Here is a 26,490-nt window from a genome sequence, read left to right on the forward strand (position 1 = left end):
ATCTTTGTAGCCCTTCGCTGGACTTGCTCCAGTAGTGCCACATCCCTCTTGTCCTGGGGAGCCCAGAACTGGACGCAGTACTCCAGGTGTGGCCTCAGCAGGGCTGAGGAGAGGGGGAGAATCACCTCCCTCGACCTGCTGGCAACACTCTTCCTGATGCACCCCAGGATACCATTGGCCTTCTTGGCCACAAGGGCACATTGCTGCCTCATGTTTAACCTGGTGTCCACCAGCACTCCCAGGTCCTTCTCAGCAGAGCTGCTTTCCAGCAGGTCAACCCCCAACCTGTCCTGGTGCAGGGGGTTATTCCTCCCCAGGTGCAGGACCCTGCACTTGCCTTTGTTGAACTTCATGAGGTTCCTCTCCGCCCACCTCTCCAGCCTGGCCAGGTCTCTCTGAATGGCAGCACAGCCCTCTGGCATATCAGCCACTCCTCCCAGTTTTGTATCATCGGCAAACTTGCTGAGGGTGCACTCTGTCCCTTCATCCAGGTCACTGATGAAGAAGTTGAACAAGACTGGACCCAGGACTGACCCCTGGGGGACACCGCTAGCTACAGGCCTCCAACTAGACTCTGCGCCACTGATCACAACTCTGAGCTCTGCCATTCAGCCAGTTCTCAATCCACCTCACTGTCCACTCATCTAACCCACACTTCCTGAGCTTGTCTATGAGGATGTTATGGGAGACAGTGTCAAAAGCCTTGCTGAAGTCAAGGTAGACAACATCCACTGCTCTCCCCTCATCTACCCAGCCAGTCATTCCATCAGAGAAGGCTATCAGATTGGTTAAGCAGGATTTCCCCTTGGTGAAGCCATGCTGACTACTCCTGATCACCTTCTTTTCCTCCCCATGCTTGGAGATGGCCTCCAGGATGAGCTGCTCCATCACCTTTCCAGGGATGGAGGTGAGGCTGACTGGCCTGTAGTTCCCTGGGTCCTCCTTCTTGCCCTTTTTGAAGACTGGGGTGACATTGGCTTTCTTCCAGTCCTCGGGCACCTCTCCTGTTCTCCATGACCTTTCAAAGATGATGGAGAGTGGCTTAGCAATGACATCCACCAGCTCCCTCAGCACTCGTGGGTGCATCCCATCAGGGCCCATGGATTTGTGGGTGTCAAGTTTGCTTAAATGATCTCTAACCTGATCCTCCTCAACCAAGGGAAAGTCTTCCTTTCTCCAGACTTTCTCTCTTGCCTCCAGGGTCTGGGATTCCTGAGGGCTGGCCTGAGCAGTAAAGACTGAAGCAAAGAAGGCATTCAGTAACTCTGCCTTCTCTGCATCCTTCGTCACCAGGGCACCCACCCCATTCAGCAATGGGCCCACATTTTCCCTAGTCTTCCTCTTGCTCCCGATGTTTTTGCAGAAGCCCTTCTTGTTGTCCTTGACATCCCTTGCCAGATTTAATTCCAAATGGGCCTTAGCCTTCCTCATCGCATCCCTGCATACTCTGACAACGATCCTATATTCCTCCCAAGTGGCCTGTCCCCCTTTCCACTTTCTGTATACTTCCTTCTTCTGGTTGAGTTTTGCCAGGAGCTCCTTGCTCATCCATGCAGGTCTCCTGCCTCCTTTGCTTGACTTCCTACTCATAGGGATGCACCGCTCTTGAGCCTGGAGGAAGTGATGTTTGAATATTAACCAGCTCTCTTGAACACCCTTTCCTTCTAGGGCCATAACCCATGGGATTCCTCCAAGCAGGTCCCTGAAGAGGCCAAAGTTTGCTCTCCTGAAGTCCAGGGTTGCGATCCTACTTAGTGCCCTGCCTCCTCCTCGCAGGATCCTGAACTCTACCATCTCATGGTCACTGCAGCCAAGGCTGCCCCCGACCTTCACATCTTCCACCAGTCCTTCTTTGTTTGTTAGTACGAGGTCCAGCAGCACACCTCTCCTTGTTGGCTCCTCCACCACCTGTGTCAAGAAGTTGTCACCAATACTCTGCAGGACCTTCCGGGACTGTTTGTGCCTAGCTGTGTTGTCTTTCCAGCAGATATCAGGGTGGTTGAAGTCCCCCATGAGAACCAGGGCCTGGGATCGTGAGGCTACTTCCAGCTGTCTGTAGAAGGCCTCATCGACTTCCTCTTCCTGATCAGGTGGCCTGTAGTAAACACCCACAACAGTGTCACCCATGCTAGCCTGCCCTTTAATCCTTACCCATAAGCTCTCAACTCCCTCTTCATCCACCCCTAGGCACAGCTCAATACATTCCAGTTGCTCTCCCACATAAAGAGCAACTCCACCACCTCGCTTTCCTGGCCTGTCTTTCCTAAAAAGCATGTAGCCATCCATGACAGCACTCCAGTCATGCGAGCTATCCCACCATGTCTCTGTAATGGCAATGAGATCATGGCCCTGCGACCGCACACAGATCTCTAGTTCTTCCTGTTTGTTCCCCATGCTGCGTGCATTGGTGTACAGGCATTTCAGAGAGGTGATCGAGCATGCAGGTTTCCCAGGAGGGATGCAAGAGGATCCTCCATAGCCACATCCCATGCGCACTTCCCTGGCTGCCTTCACCTGCTGGAGGCATCCCGACTTGAGCCGTCTTTTGCCAACTACCCTGGCACTATAACTCTCCCCTTCCCCTGTCTTTCCTAGTTTAAAGCCCTCCTTACCAGGCTGGCCAGCCTGTTGGCAAAGACACGCGTGCCCCACTTAGTGAGGTGGATCCCATCTCTCTCCAGCAGCTGTCGATCTTCAAACAGGGTCCCATGGTCGCAGAAACCAAAACCCTGTTGCCAACACCAGCGGTGCAGCCAGTCGTTAACTTGGAAAGTCCGTCTCCTCCTCCTCTCATCCATCCCCCTCACTGGCAGGATTGAGGAGAAGATGACCTGGGCTCCCAGGCCCTTGACCACCATCCCCAGAGCTCTGAAATCCTGCTTGATGGTCTCCAGTTTGCCCTTGGTGTCATTAGCGCCCACCTGGAAGAGCAGCAGTGGGTAATAGTCTGACAAGTGGACAAGCCTTGGCAGTCTTTCTATGATGTCTCTCATGCGAGCCCCTGGCAGGCCACAAACCTCCCTAGACATGAGGTCAGGTCGGCAGATAGATGCCTCCATCCCCTGCAGCAGGGAGTCCCCCACAACAATCACCCGCCGCTTCTTCCGGGCGTTCCGGCAGGGCACAGGGTCTGTTGTCCCAGGTACTTCCCTTGCAGCCATGCCCATCTCCTCCTCATCCTGGAGGGCGCTAAACCTGTTCTTCAGCTTCAGGTCTTCGGGAGGAGTAGGAGCCTTTCTCCTCCCACGAGCAGTGACCAGTTTCCAGCCTTCTTCTACGGTGTTATGATGTACCATTTCACATGGCACAGAGCCCTCCAGCAGCTCCACTGCTGCGGGGGGTTGGGACTCCTGAAGCTGTACAGTCTCCGAAAATACCCTGTCTATCTCTTGCTCCGCTTCCCGGATGCTGCGCAGCCTACTGACCTCCTCCCGTAACTCCCTTACCTGACGACACAGCTCGTCAACAGCAGCACACCTCCTGCAGGAGAGCTGGCTGCCAGCCCAGGCCTCCCGGAGAGGCCCCAAGCACTCCCTGCAGCCTGAGACCTGTAGAGCCGCATCTACTGTCAGAGGGTCAGTCTGGGTCGCAGCCTCTGACACAGCAACTCCAACAGCCACTGGGGAACGCGTTGTGCGGCGTGTCACGACCATACCTGAGGAAGAGTACACCACAGGGATCAGAAACGAAGGTACCTTCGTGTGCCCTTCTGCGTGAACTGCTGCGCAAACTGCTGCGCTCTGGGAGCTGCGCTCTAGGCCTGGCTCTTATATAGGCCTCTCCCTAGCACTGCCTAAGAGGGTGCTTGACCGCCCTAATCAAGGGCCACGGGGATCAAAGGCCCCAACTCTCTTTGGTTAGGAGCACCAAGAGAGCTCGTTAGCAGCAGCCACTCCTAGCTAGAGCTTTTCCCACGAGCTTTTCCCAGGAGAAGTCAAGGCCTCCTGCAGTTATCCTTGCCTGGCTTCCCCTTTCCTGTTCACAGCAATCACCTGCTAGTTCCTCGGGGGTCCTCAGAAAGCCCACAACTTCCAACAAGATCCTCAAGTTCTAGTCAGAGCCCAAACACTGCTGCGCAAACTGCTGCGTCTGTTCGCTGCCTCTGTTAGCTGCGCTCTTTGGTGACCTGGAGGCTGGATTTAAGCCAGTTAATAATTCAGTAAATTTATATAGTTTTTTCTTGGGAATCTCTAGGTGAATACTTGGACCTGTGAGCATTTAAAATTTTAAAACTCCTGCTGACTCTTGAGCAAGTCTGAAGAACTTTTTCCACCTCAAAATAGTTCTGTGGTATAAACCTCTCTGACTTTCCTATCCTTCAGTTAGTGCTTCTTGTGAACTGCCCTTCATCTTGAGAGTTCCTTACACTTGCCTGCTGATGTTCAGGACTTTCTGCTTCTGGTGTAATTTTTTTAATTACAAGCTACTGTGCTCATGAAACATCTTTAGCTGCTTTAGTCTACTTTATTGTGAGACCTAATATACCAGAATTTGTTCTCTACTGCCCTGCTTTTGGAGCAGAGTTTCACTTACTTGTAAGATACCTCTTTATCGTTAACTCTCCTTTATTTTGATATTTTTACCAATAAAAAGATTGTACTGTTTGTTTTTAACACAATTTTTAGGAAGAGATGATGTAATGGTATAGTTTCTCTAAACCTTCTCATTGAACTTCAGGCTCCCCCCCCGCCCTTTCCCTGCATGCACTTTCATCTTCTAGCTGCTCCTTCTGATGTATTTTCTTAAAGTCGAATACTGGTGGTGGCTCTTGTTTTTCCCTCTTGTCAAGATTCTCATTAGATCACAATATGTTTAGCTACCAAAAGCTAGACGTTCAGTAGCTGAATCTTAACCCGAGTTCTTTAGCCTTGAGACAAAGCCAATAACTGTGTTCTTCCTGTGAGTTCTCAAAAACTTACTGTACGCTTACTGAAATGGCTGGAGAACTTTTAGCTCAGTGAAACTATGCAAGGTATAAGCTGCTGAAAGCACAGGGATGTGGCTTAAAAGGTGTTGATGGAAGGGAGTTGGGAAGGGTAGAGATAAGACAGTTGTAAAACAGCTGGTCCGAAAGAATTAAAACCTAAGAACACTCAAGAACTCAAGTATTTAAGATCTTAATATTAATGAGGTTATGCTTCTACAAACTATCTCTCTATGACTTATATTCTCTTCCCAGCTGTAGCAGTTTATCCTTTAGGACGAACTATTTTGCAGCACATTTAAGGTGGTTAGTGTTGATGCTGACTTAAATTGCTGCTGTGGGAATCCTGTTATTTTTGAGTAATTTCTCTAATATAGCATATGGCTCATGCAGAAGACTGAAATCGGGTTTCTCTAAGATTTTTGCCATGCACCTGTGAATTTAGTCTCTTAAAACTGCTGAAAAGCAACTTAGTCTTTCTATTAAGACAGTCCTGTTTGGAAGCTGAATTTTAATGGCTGATATTGAATGTACACATCAGATAGCCACATATTTGAGCAGAAGTGTAGTAGTATTTTAGGGGGTTTAATAGCACCATGCTTAATAACAATGTTCTTGACAAGAAAAGGGGCAATTTCCCAAACCTTTTTTTTTCTTCTCAATTTCATAGCTGCTCTAGTCTTGAAAGTTTCCGTAATAGTTAGACATCTAGCAATATAGATGACTGAACTGTAGTGCTGGGGAATGTTCTCCGGCACTGTGTAACTTAACAATATAAATATTTCCAAGTTGTGCAGCAGAGGTGGAAAGGATGTAGGAAGTCCCCTACTGTAGCTGAATATCTTGCTTGATTGTTGTAGTTCTTGCCCTTCTCATAACATTCACTACCTGCCCTCTTCATTGCCAGGTCTACACTGAAGTGCTCTTTGGGTTTAGGAGTAGTTAACAGCCAAAAGAATGAACATGGCATCTGGGGAGTAAACAAAACTTTGGGTTTTTTTTTCAGTTAAACAAGCCAAAACCTCCTGATATCAACTGTACAGATCAGATGGGAAATACACCGTTGCATTGTGCAGCATACCGTGCCCATAAGCACTGTGCCTTAAAACTTCTGAAAAATGGAGCAGATCCCAAAATAAGAAACAAAAATGGTGAGTACCAAATGAAAGTCTGTAAAGTGCTAAGAAAAGGCAGAAATTTAAAGCCTCTGTAAGCTATGTTACTTAGCATTTAATATTTAGGAAAAATCTTATGGTGCTTTACAAATCTTGTATTGCTAATAAAGGAAGCCTGACAGTGACTAAATTGCAAGATAATTAAGAAAATGAAAAGCTTGTGTGATAAGTATTTTGCTGCAACTCTTAACTGACCATTCCTAGAAAATTCACCTGCCTTTTTTCTTAACCACGATAACTGCGTGGTTTTTGTTTTCTTGATACTGAACATTGTATATTGGACATGGATAAACAAACAAAAAGATTGGTAGGATTGAAGGCCTGGCACAGACAAGTAACTCTTCAGAAGAAGGATTATAGTGAAAGCAAATCCAGGAAGACTTTACACAGATGTTATGCAGACTGTATACTTATCATTATTAAGACGTCTCTATCTTGATATTTGTGAATGTTCTGAATTTTTTTACATAGCTGAACTGCTAAAAATTATCTTAAATAACTAAGAACAAAGGCCCCTTATACTTCCAGTAGAACTGAAGGGCAGTTCAGTGCACTGAAGAACCTTTTTCATCTTCCACCTAAGAAGCTTGTTTCTCATCCCCAGTAAGTTCAGATGCTTGTAGGACCAAACTTTAGTGGATATGCACAGTGTCAGAGAGATTATTTTAAAAATTAAGTGCCTCTAAGTTTATTTGCATCAAATTCTCATGCCTTGTCTTGGTTACTAAACAGATCAAACACCCCTTGATCTAGCCCAAGGTGCAGAAATGAAACAGATACTGGGAGGTAAAACTGGAAAGGTAGGCACTTTTGTATCCATTTAAAACACTGCGTTCCAAGACTGGCTAGTTGGAGCTATTTCTATAAAAGCTTTAATTTCTATGCAGGTTATCAACAAACCCCTGAGACGATATGAAGGTCTCCTATGGAAGGTATGTTTTACTTCCTTTTCTGAAAAAAAGCTTATGGTATTTCACAATAAGTTATTTTACATACTTAAGTTACAGTTGATAGATGAAGGAGGTTTTCAGTAATACCTTTGCTAGATGACTTAACTTTTATTCTGATTAGAATAAGTTATAATGGGATATAATTGGATAAGTTATAGATGGGCTGGCCAAAGTGGAGCAGTAACTAGATTCAGGTCACTCTGATCTTAAAAACCTCAGTCCCTAAAATACATCTGACTTATTGGGGGGGAGGGTAATTTTTGTGGCATATTTTCACTGTGGTAAAGTTTTGTACCCTATCTGTATGATGGGCAGAATGCTCTTTCCTCTCCTGCATAGATGTCTTAAATCTTTAACTTATTTGACTAACATTTTGCTACAAGTTAACCTTCTATCAGATTTTTAAAAACTTACAGGGAAGATATAAATCAAATACTTGTTTTTCTCTGATCTTCAAGCAACTTTCCTTTTTTTCCCCTTATAATAAAGAGAAAATTTTCTCCATCTTACACATGAGCACCTAATTTTGGTGTTCCTCTGTGGAATCTTTGAAGACATTCTGAAGTTTTCTTCAGTGTAAATTTTCCTATATACGCACACACAATTGTAAAATAAGGAACTGTTTTCTAAATGAGACCTATGTATTAATGCTTGTAAAAGGTAAAATGTTGCAGTTAGCTTTCTTAACGTGTTTTTTTGTTTCTCATTTTGTTGTATGAAGTGTAACTGTGCTGTGATTAGCAACCCCTCTAATATTAAAAAATGCAGTATTTTAATACTTCAGTTCCTACTGAACAGCAAGATCAACAAAACCTTGTCTTTAGGTACTTTTTAACTTCCAAAAAAGAAAATACTGTAATTATAAAGTATTCTCAGATTGTTGTGATCACCAAGATAATATGTAACGCCTGAAATGTCCTAAAGAGAGCCAGTTTTATGTAATGGTCTTCAAGCTATCAAACTTACTGTGAATAGCAACTGTTCAGCTGTTAACCTTCTCTCTTTTAGAGCTCACGATTTTTTGGTTGGAAACTGTACTGGGTAGTACTAGAACATGGAGTCCTTTCCTGGTATCGGAGACAGTAAGTTCTGTGTTTAAATTTCTGATAAATGAGTTAAGTAATTCCCTTCTTCACATTATTAAATCTCTTTTTCTTTCAAAGAGCTGATGCAGTAAATAATGATCATCGTCAGGGATGCAAGCATCTAACACAAGCTGTCTGCACGGTAGGAAGTGAGATGAGACTTGTAATTACTGTTTTTGTATGTGATGGTGTTCTGTACGTAGTCAATGAAATCTTTGGCTAGGTTGGTAAGCATGCCTTTTTAAAAAAAACGCTTGTGCTGTTGTGAGAAATGCTTTGTCATTCTTATCAAGCAAAGTAATTCAATATGTAAAGTGACTGTTTAGCTCTTTCATCTCTTTCCAGTCTTGAGGATATAAATAAACATAAGGCTTCCATAAAGGATGCCTCTTCAGTTGTACAAAATGGCTGTTTGAACTGTGTGATGCAGAGTAACAAAACTTTAGTTCCTCCGGTAACTTGCACTGGCTACTTGTGAGTGAACATGTAACTTAAGTATATCTCAGAGAACTGAAATTTTGAAAGTGACTTTTGGAAAACCTTCTTACAATGAAATTCAGTCATGCTTATGGGATTCTCTTTTGGAAGGGATGGATGGAAGACAGAGCAAAAACAAGCCAGGTGTGACAGTCCAGGCAAAGAATAATTATCTCAGACCTTCTCATCACATAAGTGTATGGGAGGGAAAGAAGGGTATATAATGCAGAGGAAGATGAAAGTGTTCAAGGAGAATGAATTTAGGATCATTTCAGTACTTTCTTCTTTAGCTAACTTGTCATAGCTCTATGTATTGGCACCACAAATTCTCTGTTAAGCTATAGTTATATATACTGTTGCTATATAGAAAGTGATTCTTGCCTTTCTATATCTATAATTCCTTAATCTAGGTTGTCTTGCACTGTTGTTGAAACTGTCTGAATCCAGGGTTGCTGTGCAAATATTTCTTGACCTAAAGAACCTCGGTATTTTCATCCATGAGGTAGCAAAGTGCAAGGCAGCATGCTTTGCAAAACTGTTCTAAAGCTTCTTTACTTGTTAACTGTACTTGCTTTGCATCAAAACTGAAGCAAAAACTTCAGAGTTGACAGTAATTTTCTACTTTGCTTACTTTAACAGCAGTTTTGTCTTTTTTTTTTTCCCCAGATTCATTAAACTCATTTTTGCCACTTCTCCCCATCACTCTAGGTAAAATCTACAGATAGTTGCTTCTTTTCCGTCAGATGTTTTGATGACACTGTTCATCGTTTCAAGATCCCTAAAAATAACATTCCTCCTCAAACTAGAGAGGTAATAGTGACTCTCTATTAAAGGCTTTAAGATGTAATAACTTCTATAATAAAAAATAATTTGCAAAGCTAACTATGGATGCCTAAGTAGTGGGTTCAGTATCTTGAACATCAGGATGGGGTGACATAACTGCATGTTTTGAATCTTTTAGCATGGCTATAGACTACATAGCATGTCATTCTCTTTAAAATTTGTGCCTTGTTTTCCAGCTTTGTTCCTATATTATGCCCCCTAGTCTAACTTCCTTTTTTTTTTAATTGCAACTTCCTTCTGTTGCATTTTCTTTCATAATTTGTTATCCCAAACAAAAAAGGTTTTAATGATATGTTCTACTTTTAGCCAAGCTCTAAGATGAGCTAATACATGATATTCAAAAAATAGTGGATCTGAAACAAGAGAATGACCTCTCCCCCCCCCCCCCCCGGGCTTTTTTGTAGTGTAGTTATTACTGTGTACCTCTATAGGTGTAGTAACTAGAGATGATGCAGGGGTGGAGGCAACAGGAGGAGAAGAATCTACCTCCTCTATTACAGCAGTGCTTAGTTTTGCAAACAGTTTGTCGTACATAAGAAGGCAGACTTTGTCACAGGGACCTTGCTGTCCGAACAGAAAGCAAAAAATGCAAAATAATTCCCTACAGTGTTTCTTTAAGAGTGACATCGATTAATTATGTAACCTGGGATAAGCTTAGAGAGGTATGTGGCATTTGTGTTTAAAGTCTGATCAAGCAAGTCCTAGGCAGCACTCTGGCCACTGTGTATCTCATCTTGAATATGATATGTTACAATTTTTAGCAGTCTACTTTCTCCTAATTTTAAGGTGTCTCATGTTACTACTGAGTATCTTATTCATGTCAATAGAACACTTTAATTCGTTTTCTTTCATGTCTACTGTTGCCTTTCAGGTGCGACTGTGGAAACATATTTTAACTGTCTCTTTTCTGTTCAGGGTTGGCTGGAAGCAATAGAAGACCACTCTGCATATAGCACTCACTACTGCACACAGGAACAGCTCAGTAGTGATGATGAGGAAGATGATACAGTATCTGTTACGGACCTTCAAGAAACTCTGAAAGTATGTGCTGAGTACTTGGCTCATGCATCTAGGCAGTTGCAGATTTAATACTGGTTTGTGTTGGAATACTCAAGTATACTTTTGGCCAAAAGTAATGATTCTTTCTTCCTGTAGATAGATAAATGCTGTTTGTATTTGCAGTGCTTACTGTCATATATTCCTGTTCAGACTGTATGTATAAAATGGCATGTTTATCATAGCTACAGGAGTTGCTTTTTTCACTTCTATCAGTACTACTGCAAGGTAGAAAACTGTTTTAGACTCTTGGCCAGGAGAGGGAGCCTCATGTACTTAATTCGTTATTCTCTAGCCTTGGTGTGACCAAATGTAACCTTCAGCTATATGTACCTCTGTAAAACAGTCAATGAAACAGCTTAGGTGTCAGCCTTTAACACCCCAGGTCACATCAGGTCCTCTGTACAGTGATTCTTCAGACTTCCAATGGGGAATGAGTCTCTTGATTATTCTAGTATCCAACCTGTGGTTCTTGCTCTTTGCCCTACTTCACCTTGAAGTGAAAGGGTTTAGAAGTATATATAAACAAAATTTCTGACACTGCAACACAAAAATCACCAATTCACTTGTACCATACCTTGTGATATAAAAGGAAGAACTTGAAATAGCTCATGGCAGAAGGGAGATGGGAGAATACCTGGTGCTGGCAATTCCCAGCAGTCCACTGAAGAAGGGGCTGCCAAGAAGTGTGGGCCTTAGGAGAACTCAGTAATTACTTGCTTCAGCAGTTTCTGCCAGTCATCTTCTGCAGCTGAGTTCTGGATTATTCAGCAGGTTGTGTCAGTGCAGTCCTGCTGTTTATCATGTGATTTATCTTCAACACACTGGGACCCTGTGGTAACACTCCACAGAAGCCTGCTCTTGGCCCCCAAATTGCCTGGCACTGGGCTTGATAGGCTTCTTTTCAAGAAAAACTTGAGTTATAAAACTTAATTGCACAAACTGACATAATAAACTTCAGAAGTAACATTTAATGACTGTTTCCTCAGTCAGCTGTCTTTGAAATAGAAGTATTTTCTGTAGAAACACATTTGTGATGCTTCATGGAGTAGAACAGGTACACAGTTCACATGCCAGCTTCTTTCTTCAGTTCACTGCAGTCTCAGTCCCCGTTTTGTCCAGGATTGAAAGGGGCTAGAAGGAATGGAAGTATAAGTAACTTGAACTGAAACTTAGAAGAAACAGTGTAGGAGAACTTCAAACCTTTTTTTTTTTTTTTTTTTTTTTTAAGGCTTCTTGACAGTCTGCTGCTGTGTGGGGAAACTGTAAAAGGGATGATCCAAAATACTAGTGTGTACTTCAATACTGCAGCTGACTTAACTTTCAAAACAACCTCAGTTTTGTGGAAGAGATGCTCTAGTAGTGTGTGTGATCTTGTATGTTATGTTTTAGCAATCTTATGAGAGTTCTGATAGGTTATTTACCATTATCTTTGATGCCTTACAGTTATATAACTTCAGACCATTTGAAGGCAGATTGGATTATTGTAAATGTAAAAAAGAGAATATTCAGACTTTGTCAAGCAAATTCAGAAGAGCCTTTAGGCAGGCCCAAGAGTTTGACTAGAAACTCAGGATTGTCTTTTTTAACTGCTGAAAGAAGTGTTTTGCTGAATCCCTTCCTGTTGCTTGGTAGCCTTTAGTGTTACAGCCTCCTCTATTGTTAGAGGCTACAGTTCCACTAATCTTCACACATTTGCATCTGAGCTTCAATGAAGGCATACGAAGGTGCCAAAACATGTCGCTCCCTGGTAAAACTGCATGGACAATGTTTCAGCACACAGATCTTTCTCCTCCTCTTCCCTTTCCCCCCCAACTTCAAGACCAATAAAAGTGTGACTGTTATAGGTATCAAGTCACTGTCAGTTCAAATTAAGCCTTTACAAAATACCTTCTCTACATGTTCCCCTCCACCATGGCTACAAATGAGCACTACAAATCTCTCTTATTTCTCCTTCACTTTGAGTTAAGAATGCTAGAGTAGCCATAGCAGCTCAGACTAGAAGTCCTCCAAGGTGATAGCTAATCACCAACAGAGTGCAGTAGATGTCTAAGAGAGTAAAACAAACAGGGGAAGTATAGAATGACTTTCTGCCTTCTTCCAGTCCAGTGTTTTGGGACTTCTTGAACCTGAGGCATCAACTAGATGTTCTCTTTAATGCCACTGGATCTGTGGTCGATGATTTTTGCTTTTTCTTTTTTTTCAATTTATATTTTTGTCCTGTGCTTCTTGCTGCAAGAATCTATACTGTATCATTGTGTGTAGCTTAGAGAAAAGCTTTTGTTGTTTGCAGCCTGCTGCCTGATGAGGACTTGGTGCCTTCCAGTTCTTTTGTTGTGCTGTAGTGAATAGAAATCAGTTATGTGCTGAGTGGCGAACTTTAATTAACTCCTATCTTGCAATTGGCTATTTTTAAGATAATATGATATGGATTTATGCTATGTCAATGCTGTTCTTTTCCCCTTCTAATGCTATTGTCTTCTTGACTGCTGCTGAAAATAGACCTGATAGTTCTGTGGCGGTATCCACACATCAAAGGGCCTTTTAGAAGAAGTGATAGGCTCTGAAGTCTATCACTCATGTACACTCGTCTGCAGGTATTGAGACTTTTGTCTATTGCTGTCTTTCCCTGCAAAAGGAAAGACTACAGCATTGCAAAAGAATTCTATATGTTCAAATCATGTCATACAATGAACAAGCCAGTCATAATGCATCTGGAAAGGGGGATATATGTTCAACAGGATGTGCTTCCTTGAGTGTATGTCTAGCTAATGGACAGGTCCAGAGCCTGGCTTTTGAAGTTCACACAACTACAAAGTCTACAGTCACTTCTGTGCTTCATGGTTTGTGGCAAGATCCTGCCCAACAATAAAATGGAAAAGACAAGCTAATATAAGTGCTTCCAAATGTAATTCTGTATAGAAAAATGTCCTGCTTATCTTTTTGAGGTGGCTGACTATAACATGGTGAATAAACTTTCAAGTGTCCATAGCTGGCATTAGTGTCTACTCATAAATTAAAATGCCACTGCACTAATTTTGTTTTTACTGGAGAAGCAGCATCTTATAAGGTCAATGATGGGTGAATAACACTGCCCTTGTTCTGCTAAGCTTACTTTATTAGATCTTTAAAAACTTGTGCTGTGAAATCCCTAGTGCTTGAAGACTGTGTACTGGTCTCTAAAAGTACAGTTGTTTCAAGCGATGGCTTTTCCTGGATTTTCAAACTTTTTAACTAAAAAGGGGGAGAAAACTGGAAAAATAGAATCTTCAGCATAGCTTTTGGGTTTGGTTTGCAATGCTAATTTAAACAAAAGCTGGTCAGTTATATAATGCACATGATTCTTCTGTTGGCTTTGCGTGTCTTTGAAGGTACTTGAAGTAACTCTTTTCAGTTTTAATGTAGCAGTCTCTTTAATTGGGATTCTTTGTTAATGTTTAGTGCTCTCCAGATATAAAAACTTCAGTATACTTAAGAGAAATGTGTGTTTGTATACATGTGTGTGTGTATATAGATAGATAGATAGATATGAGAATATATATACTTAACTATTTCAGAAGTGCCTTTTTCTCTCTTCCAGAAAGCACAAGCATGCCAACAAAGACTCAACAAAGAGATTTCAGACTTCCTTGCAATGGTTAAATCTTTGAATGCTACAAAAGGTAAAACTGTTTAGTTTTATAAAATGCTATCTGTTACCAGGCAACTCATTCTCCTTTTTAAGGAGCACATGCCGTAACTTCACTGAAATTCAATTTTCAGGAGATTGCAGATATAGGTCTGTTTTCCTTATTGAAACAGATTCAAATTAAATAATTATAAGAACTAAGATTTCAGATTCAGAGAAACAACTAGTGAGTACTTTGACTGAAAAATTTTATTGGGGCTGTAAATGTAGTGAAATTTCTCTTAAATATAGCTCTTATTAGATAGTATCATAGGATTATGAGGTAGGGCTTCACTTTCATCAAGGCCTTTGAAAATCTGTAATTGGTGGCTTTTTGCAGACCATAAATGTGCTCTGCAAGGTACAAAGAGCTAGCTGCCTCACTGTAGCTTCCCGCTCATAACTTGTGTTATAGTGAGTAGAAACAATGAAAGCTGACACATGATAAACAGGGTGTGAAGTGAAATTATAAAACTATATAACTGGAGGTAAGATGTGATGGGATATATTCCACAGTCATCTGCCATGAGTTTTATTCCAGATTTGAATTTCTCAGGCTTCATTTTAAATGGTAACTCTTAAATTGACATGTCTGGGATTTTGCAGCATAACAGCCTAAAAATAACATAAACATCAAGCTGCTAAAGATTAGAACTATTGCTTCGCTTAATGCCCTAAACCTGCCCACATATTAAACACATAAAGGAGAATAAGGTAGTTCTATATGCACATTTAACTGTTGTTCTTTTGTAACTGAGTCCTAGTTACTTGTTGTGGCTAAACTTTAGGAAGCTCAAACTAGAGTGCAAGTTGTTTATCTGTGCAAATCTGTAGCTTGTAACAGAACAGAAGTTTGGGGAGGAAAAAGGTTTGACCTCCCCCCCTTCCACTCCTGCACCCTCCCAAATGGAGTCTAAAATACAGATTTTCTCCGTATGTTAGTAGGGTCAGTTACTGTGTGATGTTAACCTAACTTGCACTAATTGGGTATGCTGAATTTTTTGACTTCATGAGGAGAAGTAAGGTTTTGTAACACATGTGAATCTTGTATTGGGAAGCATTTGTAATTAATAATACATTAAAACTGAATTCTTGATGAAGAACAGTTTGAAACTTAGTATTGCGGTAGATAAAGCCCATTTGGTAGATACAACCCCATAGTGCTGTCCTGAAGAGCCAGTGAGGACACCTACGCTCTTTTTTTTGGCTTTTCTAAAAAATATGGAACCTGAATAACCAAAATCCATAGTAAAGCAAAAACAGATACTGTCTTTTGCCAAGAAACTGTTAGTCTCAGCCAATAGCAGTAGTAAGTTCCTATCTTCCTTCCAGTGAATGTTTGTAACTTGATGTGTCGACAAACTGTTTCCAGCTTCATGTTGAGTCCCTGTAAGTCTCAACAGAAAACTCTGCTGTAGCTCTCCCAGTTCTCTGATCAGTACATTGGGTTGGCATGGCCTGTCTAAAGTATTTGAGTCCTCTAGTTCCTTCCAGAGGAATGCAAATTTCTGAGCTAAAAGGCCTTCCATGCGGAGCTTCTGAAAGCTTTAGATTAATCAGAATGGGCATCTTGGGGCTAGAAGATATTTTAAATTCTCGTCTTAACTGCCTTCCCATATGCTATTCAAAATCCAGGATTCTTTGAGATTTATGCATGGTATTTATTACAAATAAAAAATGACTCCAGCATTCAGTGTGCTGCCCTCCATCTAGAGGTGCTAGCTGTTCTTGATAGCTGCTGTAAATAGGGACTCCAAATTTCAGTCAGTAGTGAGCTTTGATATCGAAGGCAACAAGTAGTATTTGGAAACATACTGTGTCTTGAGGACTGCACAAACACTATGATTGCAAAATAAATGCACAGCTATTATAAAACTATCATCACTGGAGCTCTTAATCTCAATTGCTGCAACATCAACCTGAAGCGCATTAGTGCTAGACTCTATCTATATTACTAAATAGTGTCGAGCTGGAGGCTGGAGCTCCTAGACACTTACTTTTATTGCAGCTAGTATGCTACCTGAGAATGGCATGTGTGACAGGCTTGCCACAGGCACAGTCTCTTCCACATCTTTAATATGTGGAAGCTCATGGCTCATCACTTGGTTTTATGACTGGATGTGTGAAGCAACAACCTGAACTTTACTTACTTTCATACTTGTACAAATGTAAGTACAGTTTTTGGAATTTCCAGCACTAACTTCTGAGGAATTGCTGCACATCACAGAAACTTCAAAGATGAACTCAGCCCAATCAGCTGGTAGTTATTTAATATTTATGATAATGTGCTTCTGGTTCTAGACACACAGCCTTGTTCAGAAAGTCATACAGGTCAGGCTATGAGGTGGCATTGCTATGGAAGCTGCATTGCTTATCCTGGAGATGACTCCATGAAAATAAGGCCTCCTTCCCCTTTTATTGACCAGTGTCCTTGTTGCTCCCAGTCTGTTTTTTTCTAAGCTAATTTTCCAACTCCACTGTGGTAAGCTTTTTCTCTCCTGTATTACACAATGGCAGAAGGCAAAAAAACTGCACTTCCCACACTAGTTCGTATTAAACCAGTGCAGTATCCTTGTATTTGGATTTTGGCTCCTGGCAGCTCTGAGGCTTTTAAATCTAGAAGGTTAAAAGGAGAGACTGCTGCTAGTCAGTCTTTCAGTGTGTTGCTGCCATAGGTTACCTCCTCTGCTTTCCAAGCCGTGTTGAAAGAGAGACTTGATCTATTCATGTGCTTTTTATACCAATACTTGGGAAAGGATGCAAGAGAGGGAACTTGCTTTCTCTCAGTGCTACATTTGCTTGTCCTCATACAGACCTTAGTGCTTCAGCCCTCATGTAGAATATAAATGTTATGTTTGTGTTATTTAGAGGAGAAAATAGGGAAAGTATCCTGTGGTTTACAGTGTCCTTCCTAAAGCTCTTAATGTCTTGATGCTTTCAGGAATATCTTCTCCCCTCCTGCAAAAAGTTGATGTGGTCTCTGAAGTATCCCAGGAAACTTGTGATGCCCTGGCTGACTGCCTCAACCTATTCACAAAACAGGAAGGGGTATGTATTTTCTTGTGTGGGACTCTAAAGGGTCTGAATAACTTAAGATATTTTGCTAGCTCCCTGCTCAACTGCTATAAACAAATACACCTATAGAGCTATATATTGTTAGCAAGCTGTCTTTTTACATGCTCAGTGTCTAGTGAAAACTCGTGCCTCTAAAGAGAGTAGCTAAGTCCTTTACAAAAGGATATCTTAGTATTGAGCGTTCAGAATAGACCCAGATCTTGCTTATAAACGACTGCTTAAAATGTTCAAACTGAATGCTTGAATTCAATAAAACAGTTGCTTTGCTAATTTGAAGGTTACTGTATTGAGGAAAATTCTTCTCCTTTTTGGACTGACTGTGAGGTGCTGAACAGTATTGCTTCTGAATTTGTTTTTCAGACCATGTGCTTAGTGGGTGTATGATGGTATCTGTTGGACTTCTGGCTTTTCTGGTGATAAATACCTTGTATGGTGTTGAGTATAGTTCATATGCTTCAATTTGGGAATGTATGGTATGCTCATTAGTTCCAGAGCTAGGAGATTCTTTTTTTTCCTTCTCCTTCTAGAAGATACATTAGTACCATGGAATAAATGCATCTTCCTGAATTGTGATAACAGTAATTATTCAGTTTGTCTCTTGTTATCATCAGCAAGCTGTATTTCAAAATGAGGTAGTGTTGGTGCTGGTAGGTCTCCTCCAATTATTTAACAATGAGCCCTGTTGTCTAGGCTTGCTTTACAATTTTTTTTCATTCCTTTCCAAAGCTTTTTCTCTCCAGTCACAAGTCTTCTAGACTCACTTGAGTCAAGCTCCAGCAGAGTGGAACAAGCATTGCTTTTCTTACATTGGGTTTTTTCTTTCTATAAGAAAATCTAATATGAAGGTTGCCAGTTCCATTTATGGATGAGGGGGAAATTGTTACAATAGTGGGTGTAGTGCTAGTTAGTATTCCTTAATTGTGTTGGCGTCTTGCTTCGAGCAAGACTAAAATATCTTTCTAGAGTGGAGTGTGGCAAAACATATGGTGAAATTGTAATTTCACCTTACTTGAACTTGGACAGTATCAGTAGGTGTTAGAGCCCTTCTTTCAATCTGGAAGCACATGGATTTGGCCACTGAGGGACAGGCTGAGGTATAAACTTGAATTTCTGCCATAGCTAGTAAAAACAGTCCCTTATGACAGAGAGGAAAGATGTGATCGTAGTGTTTTGTGTTTTGGTATTTTTAAAGTTCAAAGTGTTGCAATTTCAGAGTATAATGGAGGCTTTTAAAAACACCACAAATTCATAAGGAAAAGGAATTGCAGCTGAGATGTCTCCTTAAGACTTGAATCTCTGAAAAAAAGTTATATTCCTTGAGTTATATATATATATTCCTTCCTGTTCTTTAACCCACAGCATTTCTTTTGTTGCCTTTTATAAGACAGAGCACTGCTCTTTCCTATCTGGTGTTGATTTCTAGGCTGTAGTTCTGTTGGCTTTGCCAAAGCAATCTCTTGGGTTTTGCATTAGTGAATGATACGACCCCAGGTAAATGCTTTAATATTCCTTCTAAAGATGCTGAATGGAAAAACATTACTCTGCTGAAGCGATCAAACTGTAATGTAAAAACACTAAATAACTCTTTAAAAAAAATCTTTTGCATTTATTTTTCTTCTGATCAATGAAATTAAGGCATATGTGTTTTAAGTGTTTGGCAGGCCAATTCTTGCCAGGTCAGAACACGGGAGGTAGCTGTTTCCAACCTAGCTTCAGGAAGGATAACTCTGCACCTGCTTAAAGGCTTCTTCCATGTTTGTCCTGCTGTTTCCAGGCCTCCTTCTTCACCCGTTGGGCTGCTTCATTGCTGCTCCAGTGTCTGAGCTCTGCTGCTTGTCTTAGGGCGACTGCCTGATGGGATTTCCTCCTTGATCCCCGGCGCAGAGCTGAACTGCTCGCTCCACACTTTCAACCACGCTGTGCATGTCCCATGAACTCTGGTTCTCTTCCTAAAATGAGCGTATTCTCGGGCTCAACACCATTTTATAGTGTCTCTTTAAGCATAATTCTTTTTCCTTCTTTAGCTTAAATTGTCAGCATACCAGGGACGGCTGCTTGACTAATGCGGAGGCTGCTGGCTTCAGCAGGGATAAACACGGCGCACGCTTTCTGGCTTGCGGATGACCTCTTTGCTCAGGACGCTGTGGGGAAATGGTAGCAGCATCGCGCCACACGCGGACGAAACTGCTCAAAACGCGGCTTGCGCTCCCAGTTCCCCCGGAGCCGCCTTGACCCCCGCAGCAGCGGCGGCGGGCGCCGGCCCGCCTGGCGCAGTGCGGGGCGCAGTGCGGGGCGCTGCGCGGGGGCGGGGGGGCTGCGCTCGGCGCGGGGCGCCCCGCGCGGCCGCCTGTGACGCCACAGAGGGGACGGCGGGGGAGGGGGGGGCGCCCGAAGAGCGCTGCGGCGCGGCGGCGGCGCCCCCCCCCCCCGCCGCGGCAGGCGCTAGGACCCGGCCGGCGCTCCGCGACGATGTACCGCGGTGCTTCCGCGGCCGCCGTGGCGCGGGCTGCGGCGGGGCCGCCCCTCGCCGCCGCCGCCCCGCTCCGCCCGCGGCCGGTGAGCGGCGAGCGGGCGCCGCGCTCCGCGGCGGCGGCGGGGCGGGGCGGGGGCGCGGCAGAGCGGGAGAGCCGCGCTGCGAGCCGGCTGCTGCTCCTCAGTTCGGGGTTGCGCGGGGCTTTTTTGGGGCCCCCCCGCACCCCTGTCCTCCCGCGAGCCGCCCCCGGGCCGCCGCGGGGCGCGGGCTGTGGGGCGGGGGGATCGGCGTGCGGCCGCGGCGCGGTGCAAGGTGACGGGGCCGCCGTGCCCGGCTCTGCGGGCGGCGAGGTCTGGGAGCGGCTGCCCTCCAAAAAGCGGGTCCGCGGTATGTAGCGTGCACGGGGCGCGGCTGGCTCGGCGCCTTCTCCTCTTATTGTATTTTTTTATTATTTTCCGTCTTGACGTTGGGATGAGCTGTTCTGTGTCAAGCGCAGAAGCGGCACATGAGCCCGATTACTTTTGTGCAGAGCCGGGAGGGAAACACGGACATAATTCAGCTGCTTTAATGCGAGCGTTTATCGAGGCGTTAGTGTCGGAGCTAGTGTAACTTGAAGCGTTTTTCTGCAGTGACTTTGGCACAAGGTTAGTAAGTATTGTTTTGAGAGCAGGACTTCCCTTGCGCTATTTCGAGCAGGTGTTGGAACCTGCCTTCGAAAAGCAGTTTGATCCTGGTATTTTTATATTCTCTGGTATTTTTATATTATGGTAGCAGAAATTTAAGTTGAGCATCTGACTTAATCTGTCTTTGCACGCTGTTATTTTTGCCGGACTTCCTGGATAAGTTTAAAATCTGTTCTTAATATTTGAGCACAGAACCTGAAAGGAAAGGTGTTTTTTTTAAAATCTGATTTTTTTTTTTCTTTTTGGAGGGTTGTTTGTTCGTTAGCCAATGCTAGATAAGCATGCTGATGAGTAACTTGACTCTCCTAAGTTTCACTTTTACCATCAAAGACTATATTTAACAGCAAGTGCCACATCTTACTGCATGACTTGAGAACAAATAGCGGTGGTAAGCTGACTTCATTTGCGGTCTGCTGTTGGCTCAAACATTCCTCCCTTGTTTGTGGGTGTTGTCATTCTTTCTTTTTTTTTCTTCAAAAGGGGATTTGTTTGCAAGCTGACAACCTCAAGCCAATGAGATAAGGGATTCAGAAAGGACGGATTTCTTCGTCTCAATTTAAATGAGTTGTATCTACACCTAGGTAGAACTCGTGACAACAAATCAAACTTACCGTTTTTTGCAGGAGCTCTGTGGTCAAAAAACTGTAGGTCATTGAATTAGTTACCTTTAGCATGGCGTAACATGCTGTCTTTTGTATGTATAAGTGACGTAAAGTAATGTAAATAAGAAATGTGCATGCAGTTCAGCTAGCAAATGTTAATGACGATGTAGAAGTTCGGTGTACTGCTTCAGTTTATTTCACATTTCTTGAATATCTTGGGGACATAATTGAATGCTTGAGGGTTAGGTGTGTTTGCACATGTTCTTGTAAATAAACATATGCATAGTCTTTAGGATGAAAATAATTGCCTTTAATACTTGTCTGCTATGTGGCCTGGGAGATGTGTATGAGCGTGGTGTTATTGCTTAGATCTGCTGCCTTACTGGATTGTGAATGAAGAAGATGCCTGTAAGCTGTGTCCAGGTGACTTCTTAATGAGATTTTTGTATCAACTGCCTTGGGTAAGGATGAGGGGAGTAGTAATGACACTCTCTGCAGTCGAGGGAGAACTATTGATGTGGGCACCCTGAGCAAGTCTGTCTGGAATCGATCAGCAGTCCCTTTCCTGCCTGCCACCTGGCAAAGCACACTCATCTACATTAACCTTTGGTCATTAACCAAGGTCTTAAGAGCCCTTGGAGTGTGGGAGGGGTGAGAGGGATCAAGTGAAATTAGGGAAACTAAGAAAGTAGCTAATTTTGTGACTTCTGAGATATGACTGGAGAAAGGATAGTGTCTTTCCTGGCCGTTGTGTTGGACCTAGAACTGCAGAGGTCCTTAGCCCCTATAAGCAGAGAAACGCAGGCACTGGTTTTGTGACCTTTTCTCCTTGCACTCAGATACAGGTGAAAGTCCTATTTTTTTGCTTCCTTTCAATTGCTGGAGCACAGCAAAGTGATCCTGTGCGATTGATACGTTGTCCATTCTGCTCTGTGGCTCTTGCTGAAAGTAATGGAAACTAAGGCAAGAATCTCAGGGTGCCGGGGCCAGTAGGCAGTATCACAAACAACTGAGACACTGTGTCTATTCAGCTTTTAAACCTGGAGGGAGGAGAGGAGTTTTCAGACAATTCGTAATTGCACTGGGCACATAGTAAGAGGTATCTGGTGTTGAGGGATTCAAATTAAGGTGTGTCTATTTCAAGAAAATATCGGCCATCCAATCTCTAACTTGCTCGGCCCTGTTTTTTTCCTCCCTGCCAAGTCTAAGTATTCTTTTGCTAGAAATACGGTATCTAGTGTAGATTAAATCCTGTTCCAAAGTAACAAGTTAATTCGAAGATTCTCTATGTTAAAACAAGTGTCCAGATAAAGAATGATTTTATTTATCCCTCATACAGGAGAGCACAGGATATAATGCATTGTGGAATGATGTGTAGGCATGGAATACAATAGAACAAAGCTATTGAAAAAGAAGTGTTTTGGCAGATTATTTCTGTCCTTACTTGAATGCCAAATATTCTAGTCGTGCCTTGATGATTCTTGCTGTACTGATTTTTGGGCGCTTTACATACATGTCATTCTTCTGCAAGTTCTAAAGGTGAGATGGACAAATCAGAGCAACTTGATAGTGAAATCTGTCCCGATGGCATAGTGTTCTTCCTTTGGAAGCATTTTCTTTCTTGCACTTTACTGCAGCTTTGCAGGCAGAAAGCAAACTATAGGTCTGTGAAGACAGTGGCCTTGTCAATGTTACGTAAAGGAAGCAGCTCAGTGAGTCCAAAGTATCCCAGGGACAGGGGAGTTAGAGCATAACTGTTTTCAGAGACTTTCCTAGAGCAGCCAAGACTGAGTTAGATCATCAGAGTGGGCAGAGAAGCTAAGCAGCAGCCCAGACAGAAGCTTGTTAAAATAACAAATATTGGTGTTCCATTCAGGGAGAAGGTAAGTAACTGTTATTGCTTCTCTTTTCTGAAAGGGCACTATGTGTATTGACAGAACACTTAAATTTCAAAGCAAGTGATAAGGTCGGTGGTGGAGTGCTGTACACAAAAGGCTTCTGGGCTGCAGAGAGTGCTGACTGACAGCAGGACACCCAGGTGTTACTATAGGACAAAAGATGAGTGGTACTTGTCTTTGTAGTGCAGCAGGGGTACTGTTCTGGTATCAGTCTCAACATTTTTTTCCTCAAGAATGCGCGCTTCAAAAGTTAACCTTTTCTTTGTAGCAAATGATGTGTTTGAATATAATTTACTGGCAAAGTAGCTTATTGACTTGTAGTGATAGTGGAACTCTTGCTGACTTTCAGCTCTACAAGCCTGTGCAAAAGCTTATCACACAACTTGTCTGAAGGTATTCGCCATTCAGTGTTATATTGCCCAACTCAAAGCATGCTGCTAACCTGTTTTTGCACTTTCTAGAGTGCATTAATGCTTGTTCAAAGCTTGTAGATTTTATGTGCACACTTATTTGGTGGTTGTTAAATTGGAATTAGTTCATGGCCCTCTGGAGAAACATGGTGTAAAAAGCATGTTACTTTATAGTGAAACCTCTTCTGTCTATGCCTCTGCAGCACCAACTGTGAGGCTTACTTATAAGGTCTTGTTTGCAAATTGTTTGGGGATTTTTTTTTTAATGCAAAAACATGGAGAAAAGGAACTTAGTTAAGGTTGTAGGAAGGAAAGCAAGCAACAATCAAGTTTAGTGGAATAGAATGTGATGTAGTAAGCTTTTTAAATAGAAATTATTCAGTCTGTGTTCTATGAATGTATTTGAAAAATGGTGCTGCTCTTCTGTGTGTGAGGAAGCTGATAGCTGGGAACAAAAAGAGAAATACATAAAATGGAAATTCTTTGCATGTGTTCTTGCTTTTTGTTCTTACTGCTATGAGGATATTGTTTGTTTTCCTCTTCTCCATGCCTGGAAAACAAACTGGAATGAGGAGGGTACACATTTTTATCCTTCTAGTTTCATCATGATTTCATAATGGCATATAAAGCTGGTCAGCTTGTTTTTAATTTGCTGGCCTAACGGGTATCTGACATGTTTTGGAGGAACAGATGAGAAACAGTTCTGAAACTTGTTAGCTCTCAGTCAGCCAGTGTGTATTCTCAGCTGAAGACTGATACTATTTCAGAAAAAAATGAAGCAACAGAAAATAGGATTTAAGGCTGAATCTCTGTGCATAGCCCCCTACCTATTGCTGTTATGATGATCTGTGCACAAGTGTGTGAGGTACATGACTGCAAGTAGGGCTGAGTGTTCTGCTTTTTTTCTTTTGTTTTTGTCTCTCTTTCTACTGCGTAAAACATCAGAATGCTATTTAGGTGCTGGACTGGGTGACTGTAGTCAAATATGTTTAGTAATTCTCTGGAGATTTACTCTCCTCCTTGACCTTTCCTTCTTGAAACTTCTGTTTTTTATAGTACCATTTTTCTTGTAAGGCTGATAAAACTGGCTTAATAGAATAAGAGTTAAAAATCTATATCTCCACAACTGAAAAATTAATTTCACTGGGCCTGTCCACTGTTCTATATTAACACTTGTGTTTCTGAGGGAGATAGGATATTTAACTTGTACATTTTGCATGAAGTTGTTTGGAAAGCATCATCACTGAGTGGTATGAGTAACTTAAAGTTTTGTATCATTGAACTGCTATCAAATCCTATCAAGTTTGCCAGTATGGTGGGATTTTTGCTTTGTTTTACCTGGCCTCTTAAAATGTTGATGATTCAGAGTTAAGGTCTCTTGTATTGTGGCCCTTGTCCTGCTGTAATAAACTGTCCATGTGCAACTTTGCAGCTTTTCCTTGAATAAACGAGATTGGTTGAATCTAACTTTACTTCTGTCCTGTTCTTTGCTGTGTTTTTAGATTGTGTGTTTTAGTCATTTGTGGTTCCTTGGAGTATATGGGTCTTCGGCTGTGAAGAGGAAAACGGATGATCTCTTATCTAGGGTGTAGTAGCTGTGTGTGTCTCTTTTGGTTGTTGTGGTACTTAAATTTTACCTGGCCACAGTCAAGGCTTTTCAATCAGAACTACTTTTTTCACTTGTTTATTCAATGATTCCTCTGAACTGATAGCATTTTCATAACAGAGGTAAGCCTTTGTGGAATTTGACCTCTTGTCTGATTTTTCATCTTGTGAACTGAGCGTGTACTTGTTGACCTTCCTCTCTCCCAGACTGCCAATGACTTTGAAAGCTTTTCTGTTTTTAATATTAATATTCAGACTTGCATTGTCTGAATATTGTTGTGTTGTATCTGTCTTGTGCAGTGCAGAAATGCATTTGTGTAATGCTGACTGCTGAGTCATCGGGGTTATCATTAGAATTGGTAAATGGACTGTGCAAAAGTGTTTATGTACTGAAAATAAATCACTGCCACTGTAGTTTTCCTTGAAAGTACACACCAGGTCAGATTGTCAGTGAATGCTCATAATCTGTTTCTCCAAAGAAAACTTGTACTGTTCTTAAAATGGTCCCCTTTTAAATGCTTCAGTAATAGACCTGAAAAAGAAGCATGTTCGGTGTTGCGCACAGATGGGCAATGCAGGCATATGCTCACCTGAGGATAGCTGATAAGTGCACACAAAGCAAATGATGCTCAATTTATAGTAAAAAGCTTGAGAGTTGAAGGTTGCTGCAAAGGAGTGGTAAGATACAGGGCCTCTTATGAACAAAGCATATCCATTTGTTCTGAATATCCTGAACAGTCCAGTGCCAAGAGGACCTCTAGCTTTTGATGCAAGGATGGTCTTCATTTAGATGTCTGTTATCTTTATAGGATGCCTTTGAGAGTGACAACTGTGATGTCATGTTTAATTTGCTCTCGTAGTTAAGTCAATTGGAAGGTAAATGTGGATTCAGTCGCTGGTATTAGACAGGAACGTTTTCCCTCCTCTCATACTTGTCACTACTACAGTATTAATATTAAAACTCAGACGTCAATGCAATAACTCTTGGATCCATGGATAGACTGGGAGACTTTATCAGAATGGCTTTAAAGTATGCTTATTTGAAGGAAGTCCATAGCCTGCATGATAATGTAGGGGTACCCCTTAGCTTGGAAACGGAAACAGATTAGCTACAGAAGCAGACTAAACTTTTTCATCTGCATCAGAGAGGTCTGTGCTGTAACAGCTATGCTGTTTTTTTAACATCAGCTAGTTTAGGTATGTTGTTTTTCCCTTAAATGGAAAGATGATTTCCCATTAAACTTGAAAGTTAATAGTGTCATTATTGCAGGTCTCATTACTCTTTTTTTTTTAATCAAGAGCTATGGTGAGGGGGAAGGGAGAACAAAATTTTTCTCACCTTATGCAGGAAGATTCAGTTTAACTTGACCTGAGCATCAGCCTCTATGCCTTGTGCAGGTCGTCTGCCATAGCAGAAGAGCACCAGCAGGTACTTGGAGAAATTTGAAACTGACAGACTTGAAGAAATGACACAATCATATGTGGCGATTTTTTTTCTTTTTTTGATGGAGAATAAGTGTAAGATGTCAAGATAATTCTAGGTAACATGATAATCCATATGCACCTG

General features: G+C 42.2%; 1 protein-coding gene across 4 annotated transcripts in view; it reads left to right on the forward strand.

Annotated features, from left to right (window-relative positions):
- The window catches only part of OSBPL1A (oxysterol binding protein like 1A), an 82,355-nt gene that overhangs the window by 16,979 nt on the left and 38,886 nt on the right, over nucleotides 1-26,490 (forward strand). For all 4 annotated transcript variants that reach the window (XM_067290624.1, XM_067290626.1, XM_067290623.1 and 1 more), the window contains 9 exons: nucleotides 5,931-6,075; nucleotides 6,832-6,899; nucleotides 6,987-7,031; nucleotides 8,058-8,131; nucleotides 8,213-8,276; nucleotides 9,320-9,421; nucleotides 10,370-10,495; nucleotides 14,091-14,172; nucleotides 17,119-17,225. In XM_067290624.1, the coding sequence (XP_067146725.1) occupies nucleotides 5,931-6,075; nucleotides 6,832-6,899; nucleotides 6,987-7,031; nucleotides 8,058-8,131; nucleotides 8,213-8,276; nucleotides 9,320-9,421; nucleotides 10,370-10,495; nucleotides 14,091-14,172; nucleotides 17,119-17,225 (813 nt within the window). The remainder of the gene's footprint in view (nucleotides 1-5,930; nucleotides 6,076-6,831; nucleotides 6,900-6,986; nucleotides 7,032-8,057; nucleotides 8,132-8,212; nucleotides 8,277-9,319; nucleotides 9,422-10,369; nucleotides 10,496-14,090; nucleotides 14,173-17,118; nucleotides 17,226-26,490) is intronic.

The sequence above is a fragment of the Apteryx mantelli genome, chromosome 2 (genome assembly GCF_036417845.1).
Source record: "Apteryx mantelli isolate bAptMan1 chromosome 2, bAptMan1.hap1, whole genome shotgun sequence".
NCBI lineage: Eukaryota > Metazoa > Chordata > Aves > Apterygiformes > Apterygidae > Apteryx > Apteryx mantelli.